The sequence below is a fragment of the Myotis myotis genome, unplaced genomic scaffold (assembly GCF_014108235.1).
Source record: "Myotis myotis isolate mMyoMyo1 unplaced genomic scaffold, mMyoMyo1.p scaffold_m19_p_17, whole genome shotgun sequence".
NCBI classification, from domain to species: domain Eukaryota; kingdom Metazoa; phylum Chordata; class Mammalia; order Chiroptera; family Vespertilionidae; genus Myotis; species Myotis myotis.
The window spans coordinates 14,584,225-14,604,089 of record NW_023416321.1 but is presented as its reverse complement, the minus strand read 5'-3'; the positions used below and the strand labels follow the sequence as shown (position 1 = coordinate 14,604,089).

At 48.1% G+C, this 19,865-nt stretch overlaps 1 protein-coding gene across 2 annotated transcripts in view; it reads right to left on the bottom strand.

Moving 5' to 3' along the window:
• Window positions 1-1,150: 1,150 nt before the first annotated feature.
• MPP3 (membrane palmitoylated protein 3) overlaps window positions 1,151-19,865 on the bottom strand; it is a 30,560-nt gene continuing 11,845 nt past the window's right edge. Inside the window, exons 10-19 of one of the 2 annotated variants that reach the window (XM_036341872.1) lie at window positions 18,583-18,779; window positions 16,569-16,633; window positions 15,352-15,372; window positions 14,743-14,784; window positions 13,258-13,422; window positions 13,075-13,155; window positions 10,397-10,490; window positions 10,090-10,198; window positions 8,362-8,484; window positions 1,151-5,944 (exon numbers count right to left, since the gene is read on the bottom strand). In XM_036341872.1, the coding sequence (XP_036197765.1) occupies window positions 5,768-5,944; window positions 8,362-8,484; window positions 10,090-10,198; window positions 10,397-10,490; window positions 13,075-13,155; window positions 13,258-13,422; window positions 14,743-14,784; window positions 15,352-15,372; window positions 16,569-16,633; window positions 18,583-18,779 (1,074 nt within the window). In that variant the 3' untranslated portion in view covers window positions 1,151-5,767. The remainder of the gene's footprint in view (window positions 5,945-8,361; window positions 8,485-10,089; window positions 10,199-10,396; window positions 10,491-13,074; window positions 13,156-13,257; window positions 13,423-14,742; window positions 14,785-15,351; window positions 15,373-16,568; window positions 16,634-18,582; window positions 18,780-19,865) is intronic. The other variant, XM_036341873.1, reaches the window with a different exon arrangement.

The following is a 19,865-nucleotide window of genomic DNA, read 5'->3' as shown; positions in this document are numbered from 1 at the left end:
GACCACATTGAGTGGCTTCTATGACTGGTCATGTTGGTGCTGAGCCTGGCTTATTTTGAGAGACAGTAAATCTATAATATTCTTATCATAAATAAACTGCTTTATTTTAAAATATTTAGATTCACAGGAAGTTGCAGATAAACGTACAGAGGTAGGAGTGGAGGGGGGGGCAGGAGGACTCCTCCTGCACCCGTCACTCAACTCCCTCCAGTGTTAGCTTCTTGTGTAATAACAGTACAACCAAACCAGGACATGGGCACTGGTACAATCCGTAGAGCATGTACACAGTTCTCCAGTCATACATGCACTCATGTATGTGTGTACAGCTCTATGCAATGTTATCGAATGTGTGCCTTTGTGTAACGACAACCACATTCAAGGTAGTTAACTGTCCCATTATGAAAAGACTCTACTGTCTTTGAGCCGCCCTCTTCCTCCCATTCTTAACCCCTGGCAATCACTCATTTGTTTTTCATCTCTATCATTATGTTATCTGATGACTGTTACATCAGTGATCGTGCAGTGTGTATCCATTCTTTTGAGATTGGCTTTTTCCACGCCATATAATTTCCTTGAGGTTCATCCAAGTTGTGTGTACCATTAGTTCATTCCTTTTTATCGCTGATGAATATCCCATGATATGGATGTACCCACTGAAGGACATTGGGTAGTTTTTAGTTTTTTTACTGTTATGAATAAAACTATTATGGACATTTGTACACAATGTTTCTGCAAGAAAATAAGTTTGGTATCTCTGGGATAAATATCCAAGAGCGCTGGGTTGCATGTTAGTCCATTTAAAAAGGAACTACAGCCCTGGCCAGTGTTGCTAAGTGGTTAGAATGTTGTCCCATGCACCGAAGAGTTAGTTGCAGGTGCGATTCCCAGTCAAGGACATGTACCTGGGTTGTAGGTTCACACCCCACCACCTGGTCAGGGCATGGGTGTGCAGGAGGCAGCCAGTTGATGTGTGTCTCTCACATCAAAATTTTCCTCTCTCTCTCTCTTCCCTCCCTTCCACTCTCTCTGAAAAAAGCAATGGAAAAAATATCCTCAGGTGAGAGTTAAAAAATAATAAAATAAGTAAGTAAATAAATAAATAAAAAGGGACTACAAAACAATTTCCAGAGTAGTATACCATTTTACATTTCCACCAGCAATGGAGGAGTGATCCAGTTTTCCACATCCTCACCAGCATTTGATATTATCACCATTTTTATTTTAGTCATTCTAATGTGTGTGTAGTGACGTCTCATGTGGTTTTAACTTGCATAACTCTAATTAATTAAGTTAAACATCTTTCATGTGCTTATTCTCCATCTGTCTGTCCTCTTTGGTGAAATGTCTGTGCGTATCTTTTGCCAATTTTCTAATTGGATTGTTCTTTTTTGAAATATTGAATTTTGAAAGTTCTTTGTATATTCTAGATACAAGCCCTTATTTGGATATGTGATTTGCAAAATATTTTCTCCCCGTCTGTAATTTGTCTTTTTGTCATCTTCATGGAGTCTTTCACAGAGCAAAGTATTTTAATTTTGATGATGTCCAATATATCAAGGGTGAAAGTATTCTGTATCATGACCATATCACTGTCAATATCCTGTTTGTGTTATAGTTTTTGCATGTGGGAAAGTGGGTAAGGGGTCCACGGGATCTATCTGTATTGCTTATCACACACATGGAAATCTACAGTTATCTCAGCATGACAAGTTTAAAGAAGACATATGTCCAAATATAAATCCCTTATTGAACTGGTTCCAGTTCATCTCTGTTCGAGGAACCACCACCAGTCTAGACATTCAGTGAGAAGCCTGGTGGCCATCCTTCACTTCACTCCTCCTTTCATCCCTTCCCCCTCGCTACATATTTTCAAGCTACCAGTCCTACTTCTCAGTCTGTGTGTGTTACTGCTCATATTCAGGAGCTTGTGATTTACAACTGTATTAGTGATGCAAAAATATGTCCCTAGCACTTTCTAATTTGACACCTTCTGTCACTTGCCATTCCTTCCAGAATGAGCCATAGTTTTAAACATGGCATGCAAAGTATGTTAATATGCCCCCCAACCTGTGATTCTGTCCCTTCTGTCTCTGCAGCCTCCATCAATTAAAATTCTTAGTTTCAAGCAACAGAGACTGACTTGGTCTGATTTAAGTAGTGAAATAATTTATTAAAAGAATATGAATTAACAATACTTGCTAAAAAAAACTGCAGAACCAAGCTTCAAGCTGCACATCAAGGAACAACACCCCAAATCTTGCTGTAGAACTGGTCTGTGGGTGCTACAGGCCTGCTCCACTAGAACTCAGTCTTGCTGACCGGCAACTGCTGTGTCTGAAAAGTCTCCATTGTCTCTGCCATGTTGTGTCACGAGCTCCCAATTCCAAGTCAGTAGAGGTATTTCTGATGGGTGTAACTCAGATCATATGTCCATTCCTTAGCTGCAAGGGAGGCTGAGAAAATGAGTAACTGACCTTTCCCACTTCTGGACACAGGTTCTGTTTCTCACCAGAATTCATAAGAGAGGAAATTTCCCCAAATTAGAATGAGGCTCAAAAGGCAGGACAGAGTAAGAAATGGATCCATAATAAGTCTACCGGATAGAACATGCCTCTTGGTTCCGAACTGTATGATTCGAGAATGGGCTTTGTACATATGCTGGTTTTTAGTTAATAAACACATTGACAAGTGCTATCATTTTTTGGATTCATGATCCTGTGTTTGGTGGCATAAATGATGTGATAAGTGGGTGCAAAATTTTGATGGGCCACATGTCTTAAAACATGTATAATTATTTGAAACTACAATGGTACATACAAACATGATCAACTAATGTTTAACATAGCTGAGCACGACCTGTGACGGACAAGTGGTTGTAACTGTCTAAACCCATCTCCTGCAGGGAGTGGAGTGGGTGGCAGAGGAGGTTACAAATCACTGGATCATGGATGGCAAACAGGATTGACTCACTGGCTAATTCCGCTCAATTGATACTGGATATTGTGTCCGGAAAGATAGGAAAGCAGTGCCTAGATTCAGCAGGAGAGTGCTGTGATCAATTAGTAATGTCTGCCATGAGTGCAAGAATGGGTGATTGCAGCACATATGCCCCACCCATTTAACATCCCTGACCTAGAATAATCCTCTAGAGCTCACAAGTTCTCTGGCTGTAGACACAGGCAGAGAGTTTATCTGAGGTTGAAAGCCCAAGGTGGGGGGAAAAGGATACATCTTGAGGAGTATGTAATAAAGAGATTTATTGGTGTGGAGGCCCAGACTGATGGACTTGTGTGAAGTTTTTGCCCAGGAGCTCAGAAAGTATAAATTAATAGCTCGAATGGGAGTTGGAGTCGCATTCACACACGTTCCACCAATATATATGTGTAAACAGATGCATTTTTTCAACACCACTCTTCTGCTTTTCACAAACAGGAGAAACACTTTATAAATGGACCGCTGCCTCCGGGGCCCTATTCATTCTATTCTCACAGACAGCAAACAGCTGTAGGCACAGCTTGTCTTAGGGGTGGGGGGAAAGCTGGAAAACTACTTCGATAGGGAAATAAAGCAGGCATCATGTTTCAATGCTTTGCTTCATCATGTACATAAAGAGAATTATTACCATTTCCTCTGATAATTATATAAAAATATTAAGAAGAAGAAAATGGCTGCGGAATAGTATGAAATTACAACAACAAAAAGTCACCCGGTGCTCAACCCCCGTGTTCCTCCTCCAGAGGAAAAGCATCTGGGTGGCACCTACTAAGAGATGGTGAGGATCTCCACCAACGTGCCTCCCAAGGGGACTTTTCCAGAGTAATTTTGACCTGTTTTCTGCCTGGGAGCTGACTTTAGATCACGGCTCTCCTGTGAAATACACACAACCTTGCATGTGTCATTCTCACCATGGGGCAGCTGCGCCTCCTGCCCTGGTTCTATGTGAGACAGCTCCAGACTAATTTCACTTGATAAGAATCCAATATTCTGTAAGTGCAAAGCGGTCCTCATCCTTTTGCTAGAAAGGTCTAAAGAACGTGATCCTGCCCGGCTGGCGTGCCTCAGTGGTTGAGTGTCGACCTAGTCACCAGGAGATCATGGTTCGATTCCCGGTCAGGGCACATGCAGGCTCGATCCCCAGCGTGGGGCGTGCAAGAGGCAGCCGACCAATGATTCTCTCATCATTGATGTTTCTATCTCTCTCTCCCTCTCCTTTCCTCTCTGAAATCAATAAAAATATATTTAAAAAAATAAAATAAAGAATGTGATCCTGTCAGGTGAACCCACCAGGTTAGTGAGCTAGATAGAAAGTTGCAAATGTGTCCTTGGGTAACAAGGCAAAATGGAAATTTCCAAACCTTCTCCATGGCGCTTCGCCCTTAACCTGGCCGCCTTTTCTTCTCATGAGGAAAAGAGCTTGAAAATGTACAAGTGTAAGAGCCTCTTTTTAGTAGGAGAAGCTACAGCCACACTGCATGTTACTGTAAATCCTAGCTGTGAACACATTCCTCACTTATAAGCCAATTATTTAACAGGTAGCCTCAATTATGGATCCACAAAAACAATGAAAGTATAGCATAGTGACAAATGGCCATCTCTGGTATTAGGGAGACTTGGGCTCAAATACTACAGCGCTGCCATTTATTTAAAGCTGTGTGAGCTTGAACGTGTTATTTAAACTTCCTAAGCCTTATTATTCTTATTGTTTGACAGCGATGATAGAATCTTATGTTATAGGCTTAGAGTATTTGTCAAAGTAATGTACTTAAAGGCCACAGCATAGCTCCCAGCACAGAATAAAGACATACGTTGGCTATTAATAAGAAATAAAATTCTCCGAGCAGCTAAGATATGTCACAAATCCTGTATGGCAGTTTTGCTCAAGAGAGAGACCATTAGCCACTCACTCAGAGTCTATATAATCTGATGTTCACAGTCAGGACTGATGTATCCTGACTCAGACACAGTTTCGACAAGAGGGATCATCTGGTTTCCCATGATCTCGCCCGACAGGAAGCCCTAGCATCTGAAGGTAGGGACAGGCAAGAACCAGCACCGCTGTCAGTAATGAGAGGGACAAGGGATGGATCAGAACCAATCAGACAAAGCAAGGGCTCCGTTGTAGGAGTCTTGGGCTATTTAGAAAGGGGACAAGCAGCCTTGCCTTCCTCAGTAGTCCCTGAAAACACCTCCCTGTGTCAGCACAGTGCCTCCGTCTTCCGTAGAAGTGCATGTATGCCCACTGCTTAAGAAGGCAGAGGAGCAAGTTCTCCAGTGCCCGGCAAGCACTTGCCTTCAACAAGGTGAAAATTCACATTGTGATGCTTGGAGACAGGGGGACTTCAGTTCCATGGAAAAATCCCCTTGGGTAAAGCAACTCAACTTCCAACAGAGCGGGATCCATGAGGCGTCACCCGACTTCTAAAGCCTACATCCCTGCAGATCGGCACTGTATAAACCCGCCACCCCCATCCCCAAGAGACAGGGGCTACTTAACTCTGGTACAAAGAATCAGGGTCAACTTGCCTGTGACACTTTAATGAAGGAAATGTGTTCTTGTGTGCTATGCCCCCTTTCAACTCACAGTTTCTGCTCCAGGGAGTTATAGTGGAAAACAACAGATAAAACCCAATGAACGGGACTGCCCACATATGCTCTTCTGGTTGATGGAAAATTCTGCCCCTCTCCACACCTGGGATTCCTTGATGGTAACATGGCTGGACTAGGTGGTCTTCCAGGTCCCCTCCAATGGGGCTGTTCTAGGATATAGTTACCTGACCCAACTAATGGGGACCCAGTGAGTGTCCTTGCTCAGGCTCTCTAAGAGAGCTCTGAGCTGGCTGTACGCGCTCTGGAGATCCTCCCGCACCAGCACAGCGTCCACCAGGTGCCCGTAATGCTGGTCTATGAAGGCGGCGGAGGCGGACATCTCTCGCTGCTCCTCATCCTGCAAAGGAAAGGGGCAGTTATGGAGCAACAGGGTGGTTCTCCCCTCAAACAGGAAACCTACACCTTGTGTCTTGGTGCAATGTCCCGAGTGAAGTGATGACTGATGACGATGGTCCATGAATAACCAACGGTGTACACAAAGAACAGAGTGGAATGAAAATATCCTAGCAAACCTCCAAGAAAGTGAATGGGCAGTTGACAAAATCATTCACTGTTCAATCAGTCATTCACAAAATATCTACTCAGGACCTGTTAACTGCAAGCCATGATATGAAGTTCTTGGCGGGGGCCAGGGGGGGCGGATGCTGATTCTGTATCTGTGTCAATATCACATTTCCTGTCCAATGGTATTTCCAAAGAAGTGCTACTATTGTGTTGCATGGCAATTTGGTTAAATAATTACAGGAAAGACCTATAAATAATAACAATAAAGAAGCATTTCTGGCCCTGCCGGCATGGCTCCGTGGTTGAGCATCAACCTATGAACCAGGGGCTTGTGGTTTGATTCCCAGTCAGGGCATATGCTTGGGGTTGGGGGCTCGATCCCCAGTGTGGGGTGTGCAGGAGGCAGCCGATCAACGATTCCCTCTCATCGTTGATGTTTCCATCTCTCTCTCCCTCCCTCTTTGAAGTATATATATATATATTTAAAAGCAATTCTGAAACCAGTGGGGGAGGGAGGGGAACGAAGTCGAATAAGGAACTCTAATGCCCTCTGAAGACTCCTAAGTTCATGCTGTAGAACTCATTTTTTCTTTTCATTTCCTTATACCAGGGCCAAACACAAGACACAAAGTAGAGTTAAGAAAGTGCTGGGACAACACTGGCCAAATTCCCCATTTCCTTAGGGTACCTGCCTCCTTTAATCAGATTATTTTCCTGACACCTCACACTAAGGTATAGATAGCCAATGATCCCGCCTTACCAAACTCACACAATGTTTGCTTCTGCATTCAAGAAACCTCTAACAAATAGAATTTAAAGCAGAGAGTTGACTACCTTGAGTTTGGGTTGGGGAAGAAAGGGGCAGATCCACTCTAAGTCAAATTGCAAAACAAAATTTCTCTTCGGCATTCGCCCACCTCCTATCTCTTTCCAGTCCCGGGTTGCCTTCTCTCCTCTGCTTTTAGGGGCTCAGTGTTTGGATGCTGCCATAGAGCGGGGTGAGCTGTCCTCCCCCAAAGAGACCCGCCTTCCAAAAAAGTCCCTCCTCCTCTTCTCTCTGTCACCATTCAAAACCTGATTCCTGCTTCAGGGAGGGCGCCTGCAGTTTCGGAAGTTATGTTCTACAGGGCGAGGGAACAGTTCTTACCTGCTAAGACGGCTGAGACCTAAGAGAAGACTCAGATCATTCCTCCTCCTCCTTCCCCCAGGAGGGAAAAAGCTAGATGAAATTTGGAGAAGCTTCCCAGTCCTATACTGGATCTTGCAGGGCCCCTCTGGTACTCAAAGGCGCACCACAGTAACCCAGTGCCGCCCCTGGATCTTCAACCCCACCTCTCCCTCCCTCTATACACACATCCTGTAGCCTGTCAGTCTGTTGCTGCCGGAGTTTCCCCTCCTCCAGGCCCCTCGCTGCTCACCCTGGAAGCATTTAGCTACTTGAGAAATGGCAGAAGGAACATTTTTGCCATAAGTACCTCCATCTTCCTAAGGAATATTCGCATCTTGAAAGAACTCAAATCTCTAATGGAGTGAAATGTGTGATATTTGTTTTGCAGCCACAAATCCCCTGCATCCTTTTCCTGGCCTGCAAAGGTGGACCGTCCAACCACCTGCAGCTTCAGCAAGAGTCACAGACCTGAACAGCCAGCAGGTGGGCAAGGCTCCCCTCATGCTGCCTGTTGCCCCATGTTGGATTAGCTTACTGGGTCTGGACTGGGTTTTAATGAAAGTGTCAATTAAAACTACTTGGGTCTGGCTTAGTTCAACAGATTTGTGTGGTTTGTGACATTCAGGTACCTATTCTCAGGGAGGGCAGGTGTGGAACCCAGACAAAGCCGCCCCTATCTAAACCGGGAGGCAGCTCCGGCTGCCCCACCTGGGCCGTCTGGTCACTGATCAAGGAACTCTGACCAATAGGCAAAATGGAAAGATGGCCTTTGGCAGGAGGTACAAGCACCCTTATATATAAGGTAACAGGCCCTGTTGGGCCTTTAGAAAAGAAATGACCAATTTTAGCCTTCTATGGTTTGGCTCAGTGGATAGAGTGTTGGCCTGTGGACTGAAGGGTCCCGGGTTTGATTATGGTCAAGGGCACATGCATGGGTCCCAAGTAGGGGCCGTGCAGGAGGCAGCCAATCAATGATTCTCTCATCATTGATGTTTTAGCTCTCTCTCTCCCCCTTCTTCTCTAAAATCAATAAAAACATATTTTTTAAAAAGCATGAAAGAAATGACCAATTTTAAACTTACAAGAGGGGCTGCTATGTCCTCACAAGCTGGGGACATGGGTGGCATCTTCCTTTTTTCCTGAATTGCAGGCTTTACAAATATAATATAGGGCTTGAACTCTGAGGTCCTCAGTTGTCTCAGTGCCTGTGAAGACAAGTTCAGGAGTATTATATACTTTGAAAATATTTTACTGTGAAACATAATTTTCAAATGCTCCATAATGGTGTGCTTCACCACAGGACCTCAATGGTAAAGGTTCCGACTATATGGCCATATGACAATGAACTGCAGCTGGGCATTCTCCTCTTCTGCTCATTTCCTCACTCTCCACGTTGACTGTGGGCTCAACTGGCGGCCTGGAGGCCCACTTGCTGAGATGGGAGGTTCCGAAGCCTCTGCTCCCAGAGTTGTCATCTCTCTTGGCGCTGACCCCACGAGCTCGAACTAACCTCCTTATGCCCTTCTCTGCCTGCCCAGGCCTGACGGGTGAGCCAGCAGGACTCACTGTGTATCTATTTAGTCATCAACTTGGACTACGCCAATTCGGAATGTGTGCTATCGCCCAAACCGCCTACTGATAGTCAAAGAAAAGGTCTGCTAAGCAAATGAAGAGACTAAGAACTCGAAACAAATTGTGAAGACTCTAGGAGGTTTTCAATATACAAACGTCCTATTAGTGCATTGTATCTTAAGGGCCTCTGTCTGGAAACACTGGCATTAAACTGCTATATGCACAATTTGCAGCCAAAACAATAAAAATCACTTTCCAAATAAAATCCTGAAATTTTGACTGCCAACTCCCAGTAACTCCAAATGAGGGAGGGTTTTCCTTATATATAATGTGCTTTTTGGAATTTGTTTCAAGCAAACTTCTATAAAATAAAGCCTATAGCTTATATCCAAACCAGAGTGCTATTTCTATAGAGGAATAAAAAATCTCCAGGTTGAGGTCAAAGCTTAGAAGTGTTTCTCAAAGACAAGGTGAAAAAGATGGGTCAGCCCCTGTCGAGTACACAGCAGGCAGGGTGTGCAAGACTGAAAGGGTTTTTGAAGTGCTTCACAGAGACGTGTCTCCCCCTTTTCCCTTTCAAACTGTTCTCCCGACCACCTCCCTCGGTGGTTCCCACGCCACTGACTTCACTTGTCCTGTTCAAGGAAGAGGTTTGCTGTGCGAAGAGCTGAGTCCCAGCCTCCAGCTGGGCACTGACATCTAATTTCCTGTCCCATCGCAACGGGCCAGTCGGCGCCGCCCTCGACTGCATGACTTACTCCATGCAGAGTCCTATCCCGGGTCTCTGGCTGCCAAGGGGTCCATGACTCCCTACAATGTTAATGCAGTTTTGGTGTATAGAGGTGCATATTTTGGGATGCAAAGCTTTCATTAGCTTCTCAAAGGGTGACCCCAAGAAATTTTAATATCCAGTGCTCTAGGCCAGGGGTCCTCAAACTTTTTAAACAGGGGGCCAGTTCACTGTCCCTCAGACCGTTGGAGGGCCGGACTATAGTTTAAAAAAAAACTATGAACAAATTCCTATGCACACTGCACATATCTTATTTTGAAGTAAAAAAACAAAACGGGAACAAATACAATATTTGTATTTGCATGTGGCCCGCAGGCCGTAGTTTGAGGACCCCTGCTCTAGACTAATAAAACTCCCTTAAACTGAGGTCAGATATGCTGTAAAATGTACAACCCTCTAGTTTATAAATTCCATGAATAAAACATGCCCAACTGGCCCAGGAACTCACGTCCGGCTCTACGTCCACCAAACAAACTTTGTTTTTGGCCATCACAGCGTGAATGGCATCCAGGCTGGTCCCGTAGAGATTTTCCTTATATTCCCCATGCTCCAGGAACCTAAAACACCAAAGGGGAAAAGGCCCGCAGTTCCCGAGCTCGCCCAAATTGGCACAGAAACATGAACGGACTTCCACCACGATTCTCTCCCCTCCTCCGCCTTCCCTGGAAGCCCTCCTGGGGGTCAAGTGGAACATGAGGCAGATGCAAAGACCCGCACCCGCACCGAGGGCCAGCTGGCCCACCCAGCAGACGTACCTGTTGTGATGTATGCCGGCCTCGAATGCTTGCTTAGAGACAAAGTGATACTCCACCCCCTCCTTCTCATGGCTCTTCCGGGGTCTGGTGGTATCTTTTAAAGAAAGAACAAGGCAAGCTACGCAAGGAGATGTCACATGACAGTGAGTGCGAACAGCAGGGAGCCTGTGCCCTCATTCGGAGTTCACTGATGCTTTGTACATAAAGCAACGTCTTCCATCCAGCCAGCGTCTCCGTGTCAGGCACAGGGCCCTTTCCAGGCGGACCGCTGGTTCACCCACTCTCTGATGGAGGCAAGAGGCCTCCCATCTTGCAGGAAAGGACACAGAGACATGCAGAGAGGTGAAGCACCATGTCACCGGCCCAGAGGCGGCAGGTAGCAGAGCCAAGGTCTGAACTCTGTCTCCTGCCAAGTGTGGGCCCTGAGCACACGGCCAAACTGCCTCCTTGATGCTGTGGCTTCCAAGGAACCACGGGGAAGATCCCCAGGCCTAACCTTTCATGAGCCCCTCGTCCTAATTGCTTTTGAGAGCAGAGGAGGCACCAATATAGGTAACCTTACTGTCTGCTTTCAATCCTTGATTCAAGTATTTCTCATTTTGAGAGAAAGGAGACACGCAGACCGTCCCTTTATGGAGGAGATGTCGCTTCTCACACAATTTCATAGCACATAGAGTTTCTGCTGGATTTCCCTAACAGAATTGAGATGCACACTCCTGGGGGGAAACGGGTCCGCCCCAGCACAAGAGCACACATGAGGCAACACACAGCGTTTCCTGCGCATCCCAAGAGAAAAGGGGGGAGGCACCAGGGAGATGCTCTGCATTCTAGATGTGGTGCCTTTGGCCAACCTCTGGCAGAGCCGCTGGGGTCGCTTTCCTGACCATGTCATTCCCTTGCTCTAAATGTTTATTCACCCACTGATTACGTCTAAAGACCTTAGATGAGCATAGGGGACCCTCGTGATCCGCCCAGCCTCCGACTCAGCTTCATCTCCCCGACATCCTCCACACCAGCTTCCCCAGCCCCCGACACGGCTCCGCCTGTCACACCTTCACCCCTTGCACGTGTTCCCTCTGCAGAGAGAATTCTTCCTTTCTTCTCTGCCTGGAAAACTCCTATTTACTCTTCAAAACCCAGCATAAAGGTCACTGCCTCTAGGAAGCCTTCACTAACTCCCCAGCTCCTAAACGCCAGGGGGAGAGTCACCTTTCTGTGTGGTACCTGGAAGCAGGTAGGCCTGACCATCCAGGTACCCTTCCCCCAAGGGGTGGGTCTGAGGGTTTCAAAGGACCGATGTGTGAGCAAGTTCCACATGTCCTGTTTCGGTCCATCCTATCAGTCTGGAAGACCGTGGCTCCCTGAAACCTACCAGGTCCATTACCGATGTGTTGCCAGAATGGCCTCCCAACCCCACACCCCATCCCCATCCCCACCCCTGCCATTTCAGGTTGGGCTCTGTGAGACAATTCTGACAACCCACAGACGGGGCTATGGGCCCCAAGGCCCAGGGGCTTTGTAGCGGCCCTTCCTCAGAACATTCTGAAAAAGTCCCATCACCACCACCACAGCATCCCCCCTTGGCGGCCACCAGGTGCCAACACTGTATCCTGCAGAGACCAAGGGATGGACAGAGTCCCACAGGACGGAAAGGGCAGGGAGAGGCAGGCTGTCATGCGGCCTGGTTAAGAATGCGACTGGAGCCCTGGCCGGTTTGGCTCAGTGGATAGAGCATCGGCCTGCAGACTGAAAGATCCCAGGTTCGACTCCGGTCAAGAGCATGTACCTTAGTTGCGGGCACATCCCCAGTGGGAAGTGTGCAGGAGGCAGCTGATCGATGTTTCTCTCTCATCGATGTTTCTAACTCTCTATCCCTTTCCCCTCCTCTCTGTAAAAAATCAATAAAATGTATTTTAAAAAAAAAATGCAACTGGAGCAGGCTGCCTGGGTTTGAATCTTGGCTCCACTATTTACCAACAGTGTGATGTTGGGCAAGTTACTTAACCCCTCTGAGCCTCAGCGTCTTCCTCTGTAGTATGGGATGATAATAATCCCTCGTCTCAGGGGCACTAGGAAGGCTGACCAAGTTAGTCACAGAAGAGCTCCTGGTGTAGGTCCTGGCACTCTTCATTCTCCTCTTTCTCATCACATCCAATCTGCCTATTGGATTTCAGCATCCCTGTCTGCCTCTAGACTCAGGAGCCACCCTGATGGGCCAAATCCAGCTACAAGAGAGAGCCCAGGCAATGCTGCTCGCTGGCTCTCTGGCTTCCCCGCCCTGCTCTCTTACCCAGCAGACAGCAGGGGCCACAGCAGTCAGAGCCATTTGGAAAAGGAGGCGGGAGCCCCCTTGGTGTTCGCTTGAGGTTGCTACTTTGCCTGCAATGTGCTCTAGACTTACCTCCCATCCCAGGCAGGAACCAAGCCAATTCAGTTCTGGGAGTTTAACATGCATACAATTCTATTGTCCTCCAGCTTCTGCCTCAGCGGGTCCTAGTGGACCACTCAGAGTGGGCCATTCCCATCATGCCCAGGTCCCATGATCTGCTCATAGCAGGTGGTGCTTGGCAGTCCCTCAGACCCCAAATAAGGATGAGGATGGATACAGGGAGTCAGGCCCCATGAAATATTCACGTGTAGGGCCCTCTCCTCGCCCTCTCCCCCACCAGCCCTCTTACGTGGAACAGCAACACCGAAGTGCTGTGGGCTCTCTGCCACCACCTTCTGCTTCAGCTCGTGCAGCCGGGCTCCCAGAGACCCTGGGAAATGAAGGGAAGGCTGACCAGAGACCCTGCGGAGCTCCCTCCCCGCTCCTCCGGGGAGGAGACCAGCCCACACCCTGGGGAGGCAGCATCACCTACCGATCAGAACCACCAGGCGGGGCCGCTTACTGGGTTGGTGCTGGTACCTGGCCACCTCCTCATAGGTCAGCAGCTCCAGAGGCTCTGTTCCTGCAGACGTCTTTCCTTCCTGCGGGCTTCCCAGTCTCTCCCTGCGGCCCAGCCGGAAGCTCCTTCGAAGACCAGCTTTCGGGGAAGGGCAGGGGACACCTGACATTTGTCCCAGCACCTCCCACTTAAGACTCTTCCCACCTGGCCTAACCTGGAGGTGGGTCTGAGGCCCACTGGCCTCTCCCAACCTCCTCCTGATACAGAAGGGGGTTGATCAAGACACACAGTAACATGGTGAAAGGGTGACCACCCGGCATCCAAAAGTAGGGTCCCAGGTCCCTGTTTTACTTGGCATGTGACTGACCTTGAGTAGGTCATCACCTCTCCGAGCCTCACTTTCCTTATTTGTGAAACGGAAATATAAATCTACAAATGCAATGTGTGGATTGGGTCCCGGGTCAGGGGAAAAGGCTCTAAAGCAGTGGCTCTCAACCTTCTGGCCCTTTAAATACAGTTCCTCATGTTGTGACCCAACCATAAAGTTATTTTCGTTGCTACTTCATAACTGTCATGTTGCTACTGTTATGAATCGTCATGTAAATATCTGATATGCAGGATGGTCTTAGGCGACCCCTGTGAAAGGGTAGTGTGACCGCCAAAGGGGTCGCGACCCACAGGTTGAGAACCGCTGCAAAGGATGTTGTTGGGACAGTCAGCAACATTTTAATATAAACGGTATTATATATAAACACGCATATAATAGAATTGTGTGCATGTTAAACTCCCAGAGTGTGATGATTGCCCTGGGTTATATAAGAGAATGTCCTTGTCCTTAGGGACCACATGCCGAGGTATTTAAGGGTGAAGGGACAAGCTGTCTGTGGCGAACTCTCCCACGACTCAGGACAAGATGCATATATGTAGAAAACGGAAATGATACAGCAAACGTGGCAGAAACCAGCTGGTGAATCTGGGTGCAGAAGTTCTTTATACAATTCTTACAACCTGTCAGTAAGTTTGAAATTACTTCCCAATCAAAAGTTAAAAAAACTCTTTGCCTGCCTCTCAGGTCTCTCAAAAGACTGACCAAAATGCAAGAAGCGAAGGTGCTTGGGAAACTAGTAAGAGGCTCCTTTATGGTACGGTGGTGGCGTAACCACTGAATAAACTGCAGTTGAGATCACAAGACTAGTACAATCAGTATTAATGGAGGGTCCATGTCAGGGCTCGGCTGTCAGCAGCTGGTGAACGTTGAGGTGGCAGGCAAGGCCTGGGCAGGCCAGTCCCTCCTCTGCTGACAGATGGAGGGGAATGTGGGTCCCACAGGCCCCAGCTGGGCACTCAGATGGCTTTGCTTCTGCCTCTCCCTGCCCCGGGAGCCTGTGGTGGGCTGTGCATGGCGCAGAAGAGGATGTTGGGGGAAGACATTTGTCCCAGGATCTCTCTGCTACTTACCCACATAATGCCCTTTGAGGTACCCCTCACAGTCACAGGTCTCTGCGAATCAAACAGAGAAGGAGTCCAGTGAGCCATTCTGGGCACAGACCCAAGCCCAGAGGTGCCGGCCCCTGGATGGTCAGGAAGAGCCCTCTGGGATCATGTTTCGGGGGGCTCAGGAGAAATCCCATGTCCTGCCCCCCCCCCCCCAAAAAAAAACAAGTTCTTCTGTTTAGCTCAGTTCTCCATGCTAATTCCTCAAGTAACTTTTCCAGGCCCTAGCAGGTTCTGGGCCAGCAGACCCCATCCCAGTCCCTGAGTCAGGATCCCTGTGAATAAGGAGGGAAGGTTCACTAGCCCTGCCCCGCTCCTGTCTCGTGCCTCCTACCCAGCCAGTTACAATCAGCCCAGCCAGAGTCCTAGGAAGGCGGAGCCCTGTCCCCACCAGCTCTGCAGCCTCAAGGAGCAGGCTGGACCAGCTGGCAGAGCAGGGAGAGGTGGGCAAAGAGCAGGAGGGCACAGCCACCCCAGAGTTGGGGGTGGGGGGGAAACAAGCCCCTCCGGCCCGAAACATTCCACAGAAAAGGGGCCTTGTCCATGCACACAGGGGACAAATGCCAGGCCTACCTTTGTCACAAGGCTGATCATCTGCGGTTTGCACAAAAGACAGATGGAACAGCGTTAGCGGAGGGGAACAGGAGGCCCTGCGGCCGCGAGACAGCCATGGCCTCATGTGCCTGAGGAGCCCTCCATCTGTCCCCCCTCTCTCTCCTCCGGCAAACCTGTGATCCGAGCTGGGCTGCGTTATTAAACCAGGACTTGCTCTAATTAGTCTTCCTGTGTGTGTCTCATTAGCAGCTCAAAGAAAGCCAGCTCATCGCTGGCGTAAGCAGCCTCAAGGCCAATTTATTCAGCAGCCCTTTGATGGAGAGCACATGTAGAGGGTGTAGAGGGTGTAGAGGAGTGGGCGTGGGCAGCAGCCGCCAAGCCAGGGGAGCAGCTTGCTCTAGGAGCCCGCAGCGGGCAAGCGTCTTCCTCTCCAGGCCCTCCCTGGGCCCCTGATCACAGGCCCCCCTCGTCCCACTCCCTTGGCCTCAGGGGCCTCTGTTTTCCATCTTGGAAAAGGAGGTGCTCTGAGCCCCCTGCTTCACAGGCTGTTGTGACGATTACAAGGAAGAAGGTCAGTGGATGTGTTTTCTAAAAGGTAAAGTGCTACGCGGAGTGGAGTTGGCAGAAAAAATACAAAACACTGGGCTAAATGGGCTAAGTTTGAATTTCACAAAAACAAGGAGTCGGCATTTAGTAGACGTATAGCCCATGCAGTATTTGGGACACGTGTATTTATGCAAAGAAATGACTTGTTGTTTATATGAAATTCAAAATTAATTGAACATCTTGGTTTTTATTTGCCAAATCTGATCCCTAACACAGAAGCACAGGATCTCCAGAGCTGTCTCCCCAAATCCGAGGTTCCTAAATGGACAGGGCCAGTGTGCCCCTTGGGCATCTAATGAAAGCTGTGGACCTTCTCCCAGACACAGACCAACAGTCAGACACACACACAGACATACCACACACACACATTTGCACACAATTTTGGGAGAGGTGATAATTTGCCCCCTAATGTCATCCATGAGCTCCTCTCCAGGGAATAGCTCCCCCCAACTTAACCCCCATTTCCTCTCCTCACCCCTCTCCCCACTCCCTCCTTCCTCTGGAGGCTGGGAGGTCAGAGAAGGCCCTTGGTGCTGCCTCCTGCCCAGCGCCTGCTTCTTCTTGGCACAAAGCCCCCAAGTTCTAACCCCGGCCCCTCCCTTAAGTACCATCCCTGCCAATCTACTCACAGGGGGGCTTCTTGAGGCTCTGGGGGCTCGGCAGGGTGCCTGTGGCTCTCCGGTAGCTTAGGCGCCTATGGACAAGGAGATGGACAGGCCCATGAGCTTGGCCACGGAACCAGTCAGGGGGGTCTTACAGAAAACTTGGAGAAACTGATGCTGGATCCTACAGGTGGGCACAGCCTGGCAGCCTGAGGGCCTCCGGCATCGCACCGAGTTCCAGGGAAGAGGGACACGCACTGGTTCACAGGAAAGACACGGAGTCTCCTGCTCTGGAAGACGCCTGCCCAGCCCTAAAGGTCACACAGGGATCCAGCCCAGTGCCCGGGTCAGCAGTTGGTTGTTACTGTCCTACGGCCGATTCTCAAGAAAGGGAGGCCCCCTCTCCTCTCTCCTGGCCTCCATTCCGAGGAAGCTGGAAAATAGCAGGACTCTCAGGAGAGGCTGAGGGTGAACGTGACCCTGACTTAACGCCCTTCTCCCAACGGAGACCTCAGCCAGACACATCATCCAGCCGGGTTGTCAGTGGAGAGGCAGCTGCCAAGGTCTCACCTCCGACTGAGAAAACGCCAGGGCTCTCAGAGGTGTTTCGATTTCCACATCTGAATGCAGCTAAAGAGCCTCCCCCCCCCCCCCCCCCGCCCCCAAGACCTGTGAAGCCAAAGATGCAGATGGGTGTGAGGCTCCCCTGAGGAAAGAGAGCTGGTTCTCAAGCTGCAGCACCTCAGAATCGCCTGGAACCTCGGTGAGAACAAAGAGCGCAGAGCCCACCTCGGACCTTCCGACCCAGCAGGTCTGGGGCTGGGCCCAGGAACCTGCACTTCCCACAGGTTCTCAGGGGACGCCGCCGTCCTGGCTGGGGACCACTGAAACGCATGAGCGAAGTCTATAGGACTTCAAACCTCAGGCGAGGCCGATGCCGTCTTAACTGCCAGCCCCTCTGACCCAGAACTCACACTTCTGGAAATCTATCCTAGGAAAATAATTTGAAATGTGAGGGATAGTCTATGTGCAAGATAACAATTGCAGGCTTGTAGCTGTGAAACACAGGAGAAGATTGAAAGGTGGAGAAGGGGTAGCTTTCCAGCTAAACTGTAAGCTCCTCCAGGGCAGAAAACAGGGGTTCACAGCAGCCCACAGGATGCCCAGCACAGGCCAGCTCCATTCACAACAAATCCATTCATGCTGCCTATGAATGAATGGTGTCGCTCCTGATGAACTAGTACGTAGCCACTACACTCACACAATAACTAATAGGCAATATGTGGAAAATGCTGGCGTCAAAATGTATAGTTAAAAAAAAAAAAAAAGCAAGATCTCAAAACACTCATGTAAAAAGCACAAAAGGAAATAATTATGTAGTTTAGATGGTGGTGAGACTTTGGGTAGTTTTCTTTTCCTTGTCCTCTTCTTCCATATTTTTATAGTTTATTTGTCAACTTTCTCTAAGAATGTATTATGCAATATACATTAATAACAGAGATTTCCATATACAGACAGTCCTTGGGTTACGTTGGATTCGACGTCATGTCATTCCGTGGTTACGTCGCCATCTCCATTTATTTATAAAAAAAAAAGTTCCGTCATTTCGACGTATGTACATGAGTGCTTTATGTTTTTTATTATTTATTTACCACAAGTAAAGGTCAGGAATTGTTATCTTTCTTTCAAATTTTTTTTTTTTTTTGCTGTTTCACTTCATTACTGCTGTGTATGTGCTCCCTGTGAGTGACGTAGGTGCTTATGTAGGTGGGTTCTGACTTACGGCGAAAATCGCGTTATGTCGCACCATAGGAACATATCTCCAACGTAACCCGAGGACCTACTGCATTTCTTTAAATCTCAAACAGTCATCGCCACTGGTTATGGGTCAAGAAGGACAAACACAAGTACAATTGGTACTTACCTCAGGGAACAACACACAGTGTGTCCCTCTGGCTGTGGTGCAGAGATTCGTGGGTTTGCCATGTACCCATTCCTCTGCCACTCCAGAACCACCCCCTTGCATCACCCCCAGACCCACCTTTCCTGGAACTGCTTGGAGGGAATAAGGCCGGCTCGAAGGTTGGTGTCCCCCACTCGCTTGGCCTGCCACCACGTAGGGTCATCCTGGCTCACCACCTCCAGGACCTGCCTGCGCTGGAAGGGCAGGCCTGCCTCCTGGCAGGGAATGGCCCGGTCCTCCCGCGGGTTGTAGTGGAAGAGGGCCCGCATGAACACCTGCACGGGACGGGCTGGGTGAGGCGACCCTTCATCGTGGAGACATGGACATGTCTATGCCACATTGAAAGTCAAATGACAACTACCGTTCACCGTTAGAAGGCATAAGCAGCCTTGAGAATAGCTAGCTAATCAGAAACATACTGCACATATTTTCTTATTGTTCTTCAACCATTTTGGATATTAGAGTCAGGAAATCCCTCAAGAATCAGAAAATTAACAGATGGGCCCCATGTCTGAATATCTTTCTCCAACCTAAACGTTTCCTTAATTACCTGATCTGCTGTGCTCAGCATACACAATGAACAATTAGTCCTGGGGACAAAAAGTAAAGGCAAGCACAATCCGTCATTCAAATGTGATTTCTGATATGCTAACTGCCCCTAATGAAGGCAGCAGCCATCTGTTAAATAAGTGATCTAGATGTTTGGTAAGAACACAAATCCCAATAAAACTACTGCTACTGACTCCTCACCATCATTTCTCAGTGGGTACTTGACGCCCACATTTTTTACAGTTCAATCCTGACTCATCTGTCACACGTTTGGCTAACCCCCAACTCTCCCCTTTACCTTGAAGTCACCCCCTCCAGAGAAGATGGTGGGGAGACACAGCATTTTGTCACACTTCCTGGTTCTCTTCTATAATTCAGTGGCATGGGTTTATTTATTTCTATTTGGGCCCAATTACTTAACAGCAAATAGACCCCCCCCCCAAAAAAAGGCCAGAGGGCTTCCTTAGGGCAGTGATTCTCAACCTTTTTCATCTCAGGGCACACATAAACTAAGTACTAAAATTCTGTGGCACACACAAAAAATATTTTATTTTTGGCCAATCTGAAAAACAAAATAGGTATAATTTTGATTCATTCACACTGGATGGCTATTGTTGTGTTGGCTGTTGTCATATTTTTATTTGACAATCTAAGGGAGAAGAGGTCAGTGCCCCTGACTAAATAGTCAGGTATTGCATGTTGTAAAAATTCTGTCAGCAAAAAATGAAATAAATAAATAAATTCTGGCAGCACACTGGTTGAAAATCACTGCCTTAGACAGATTCAAATCATATTCTTTTATGCCCTCCAGA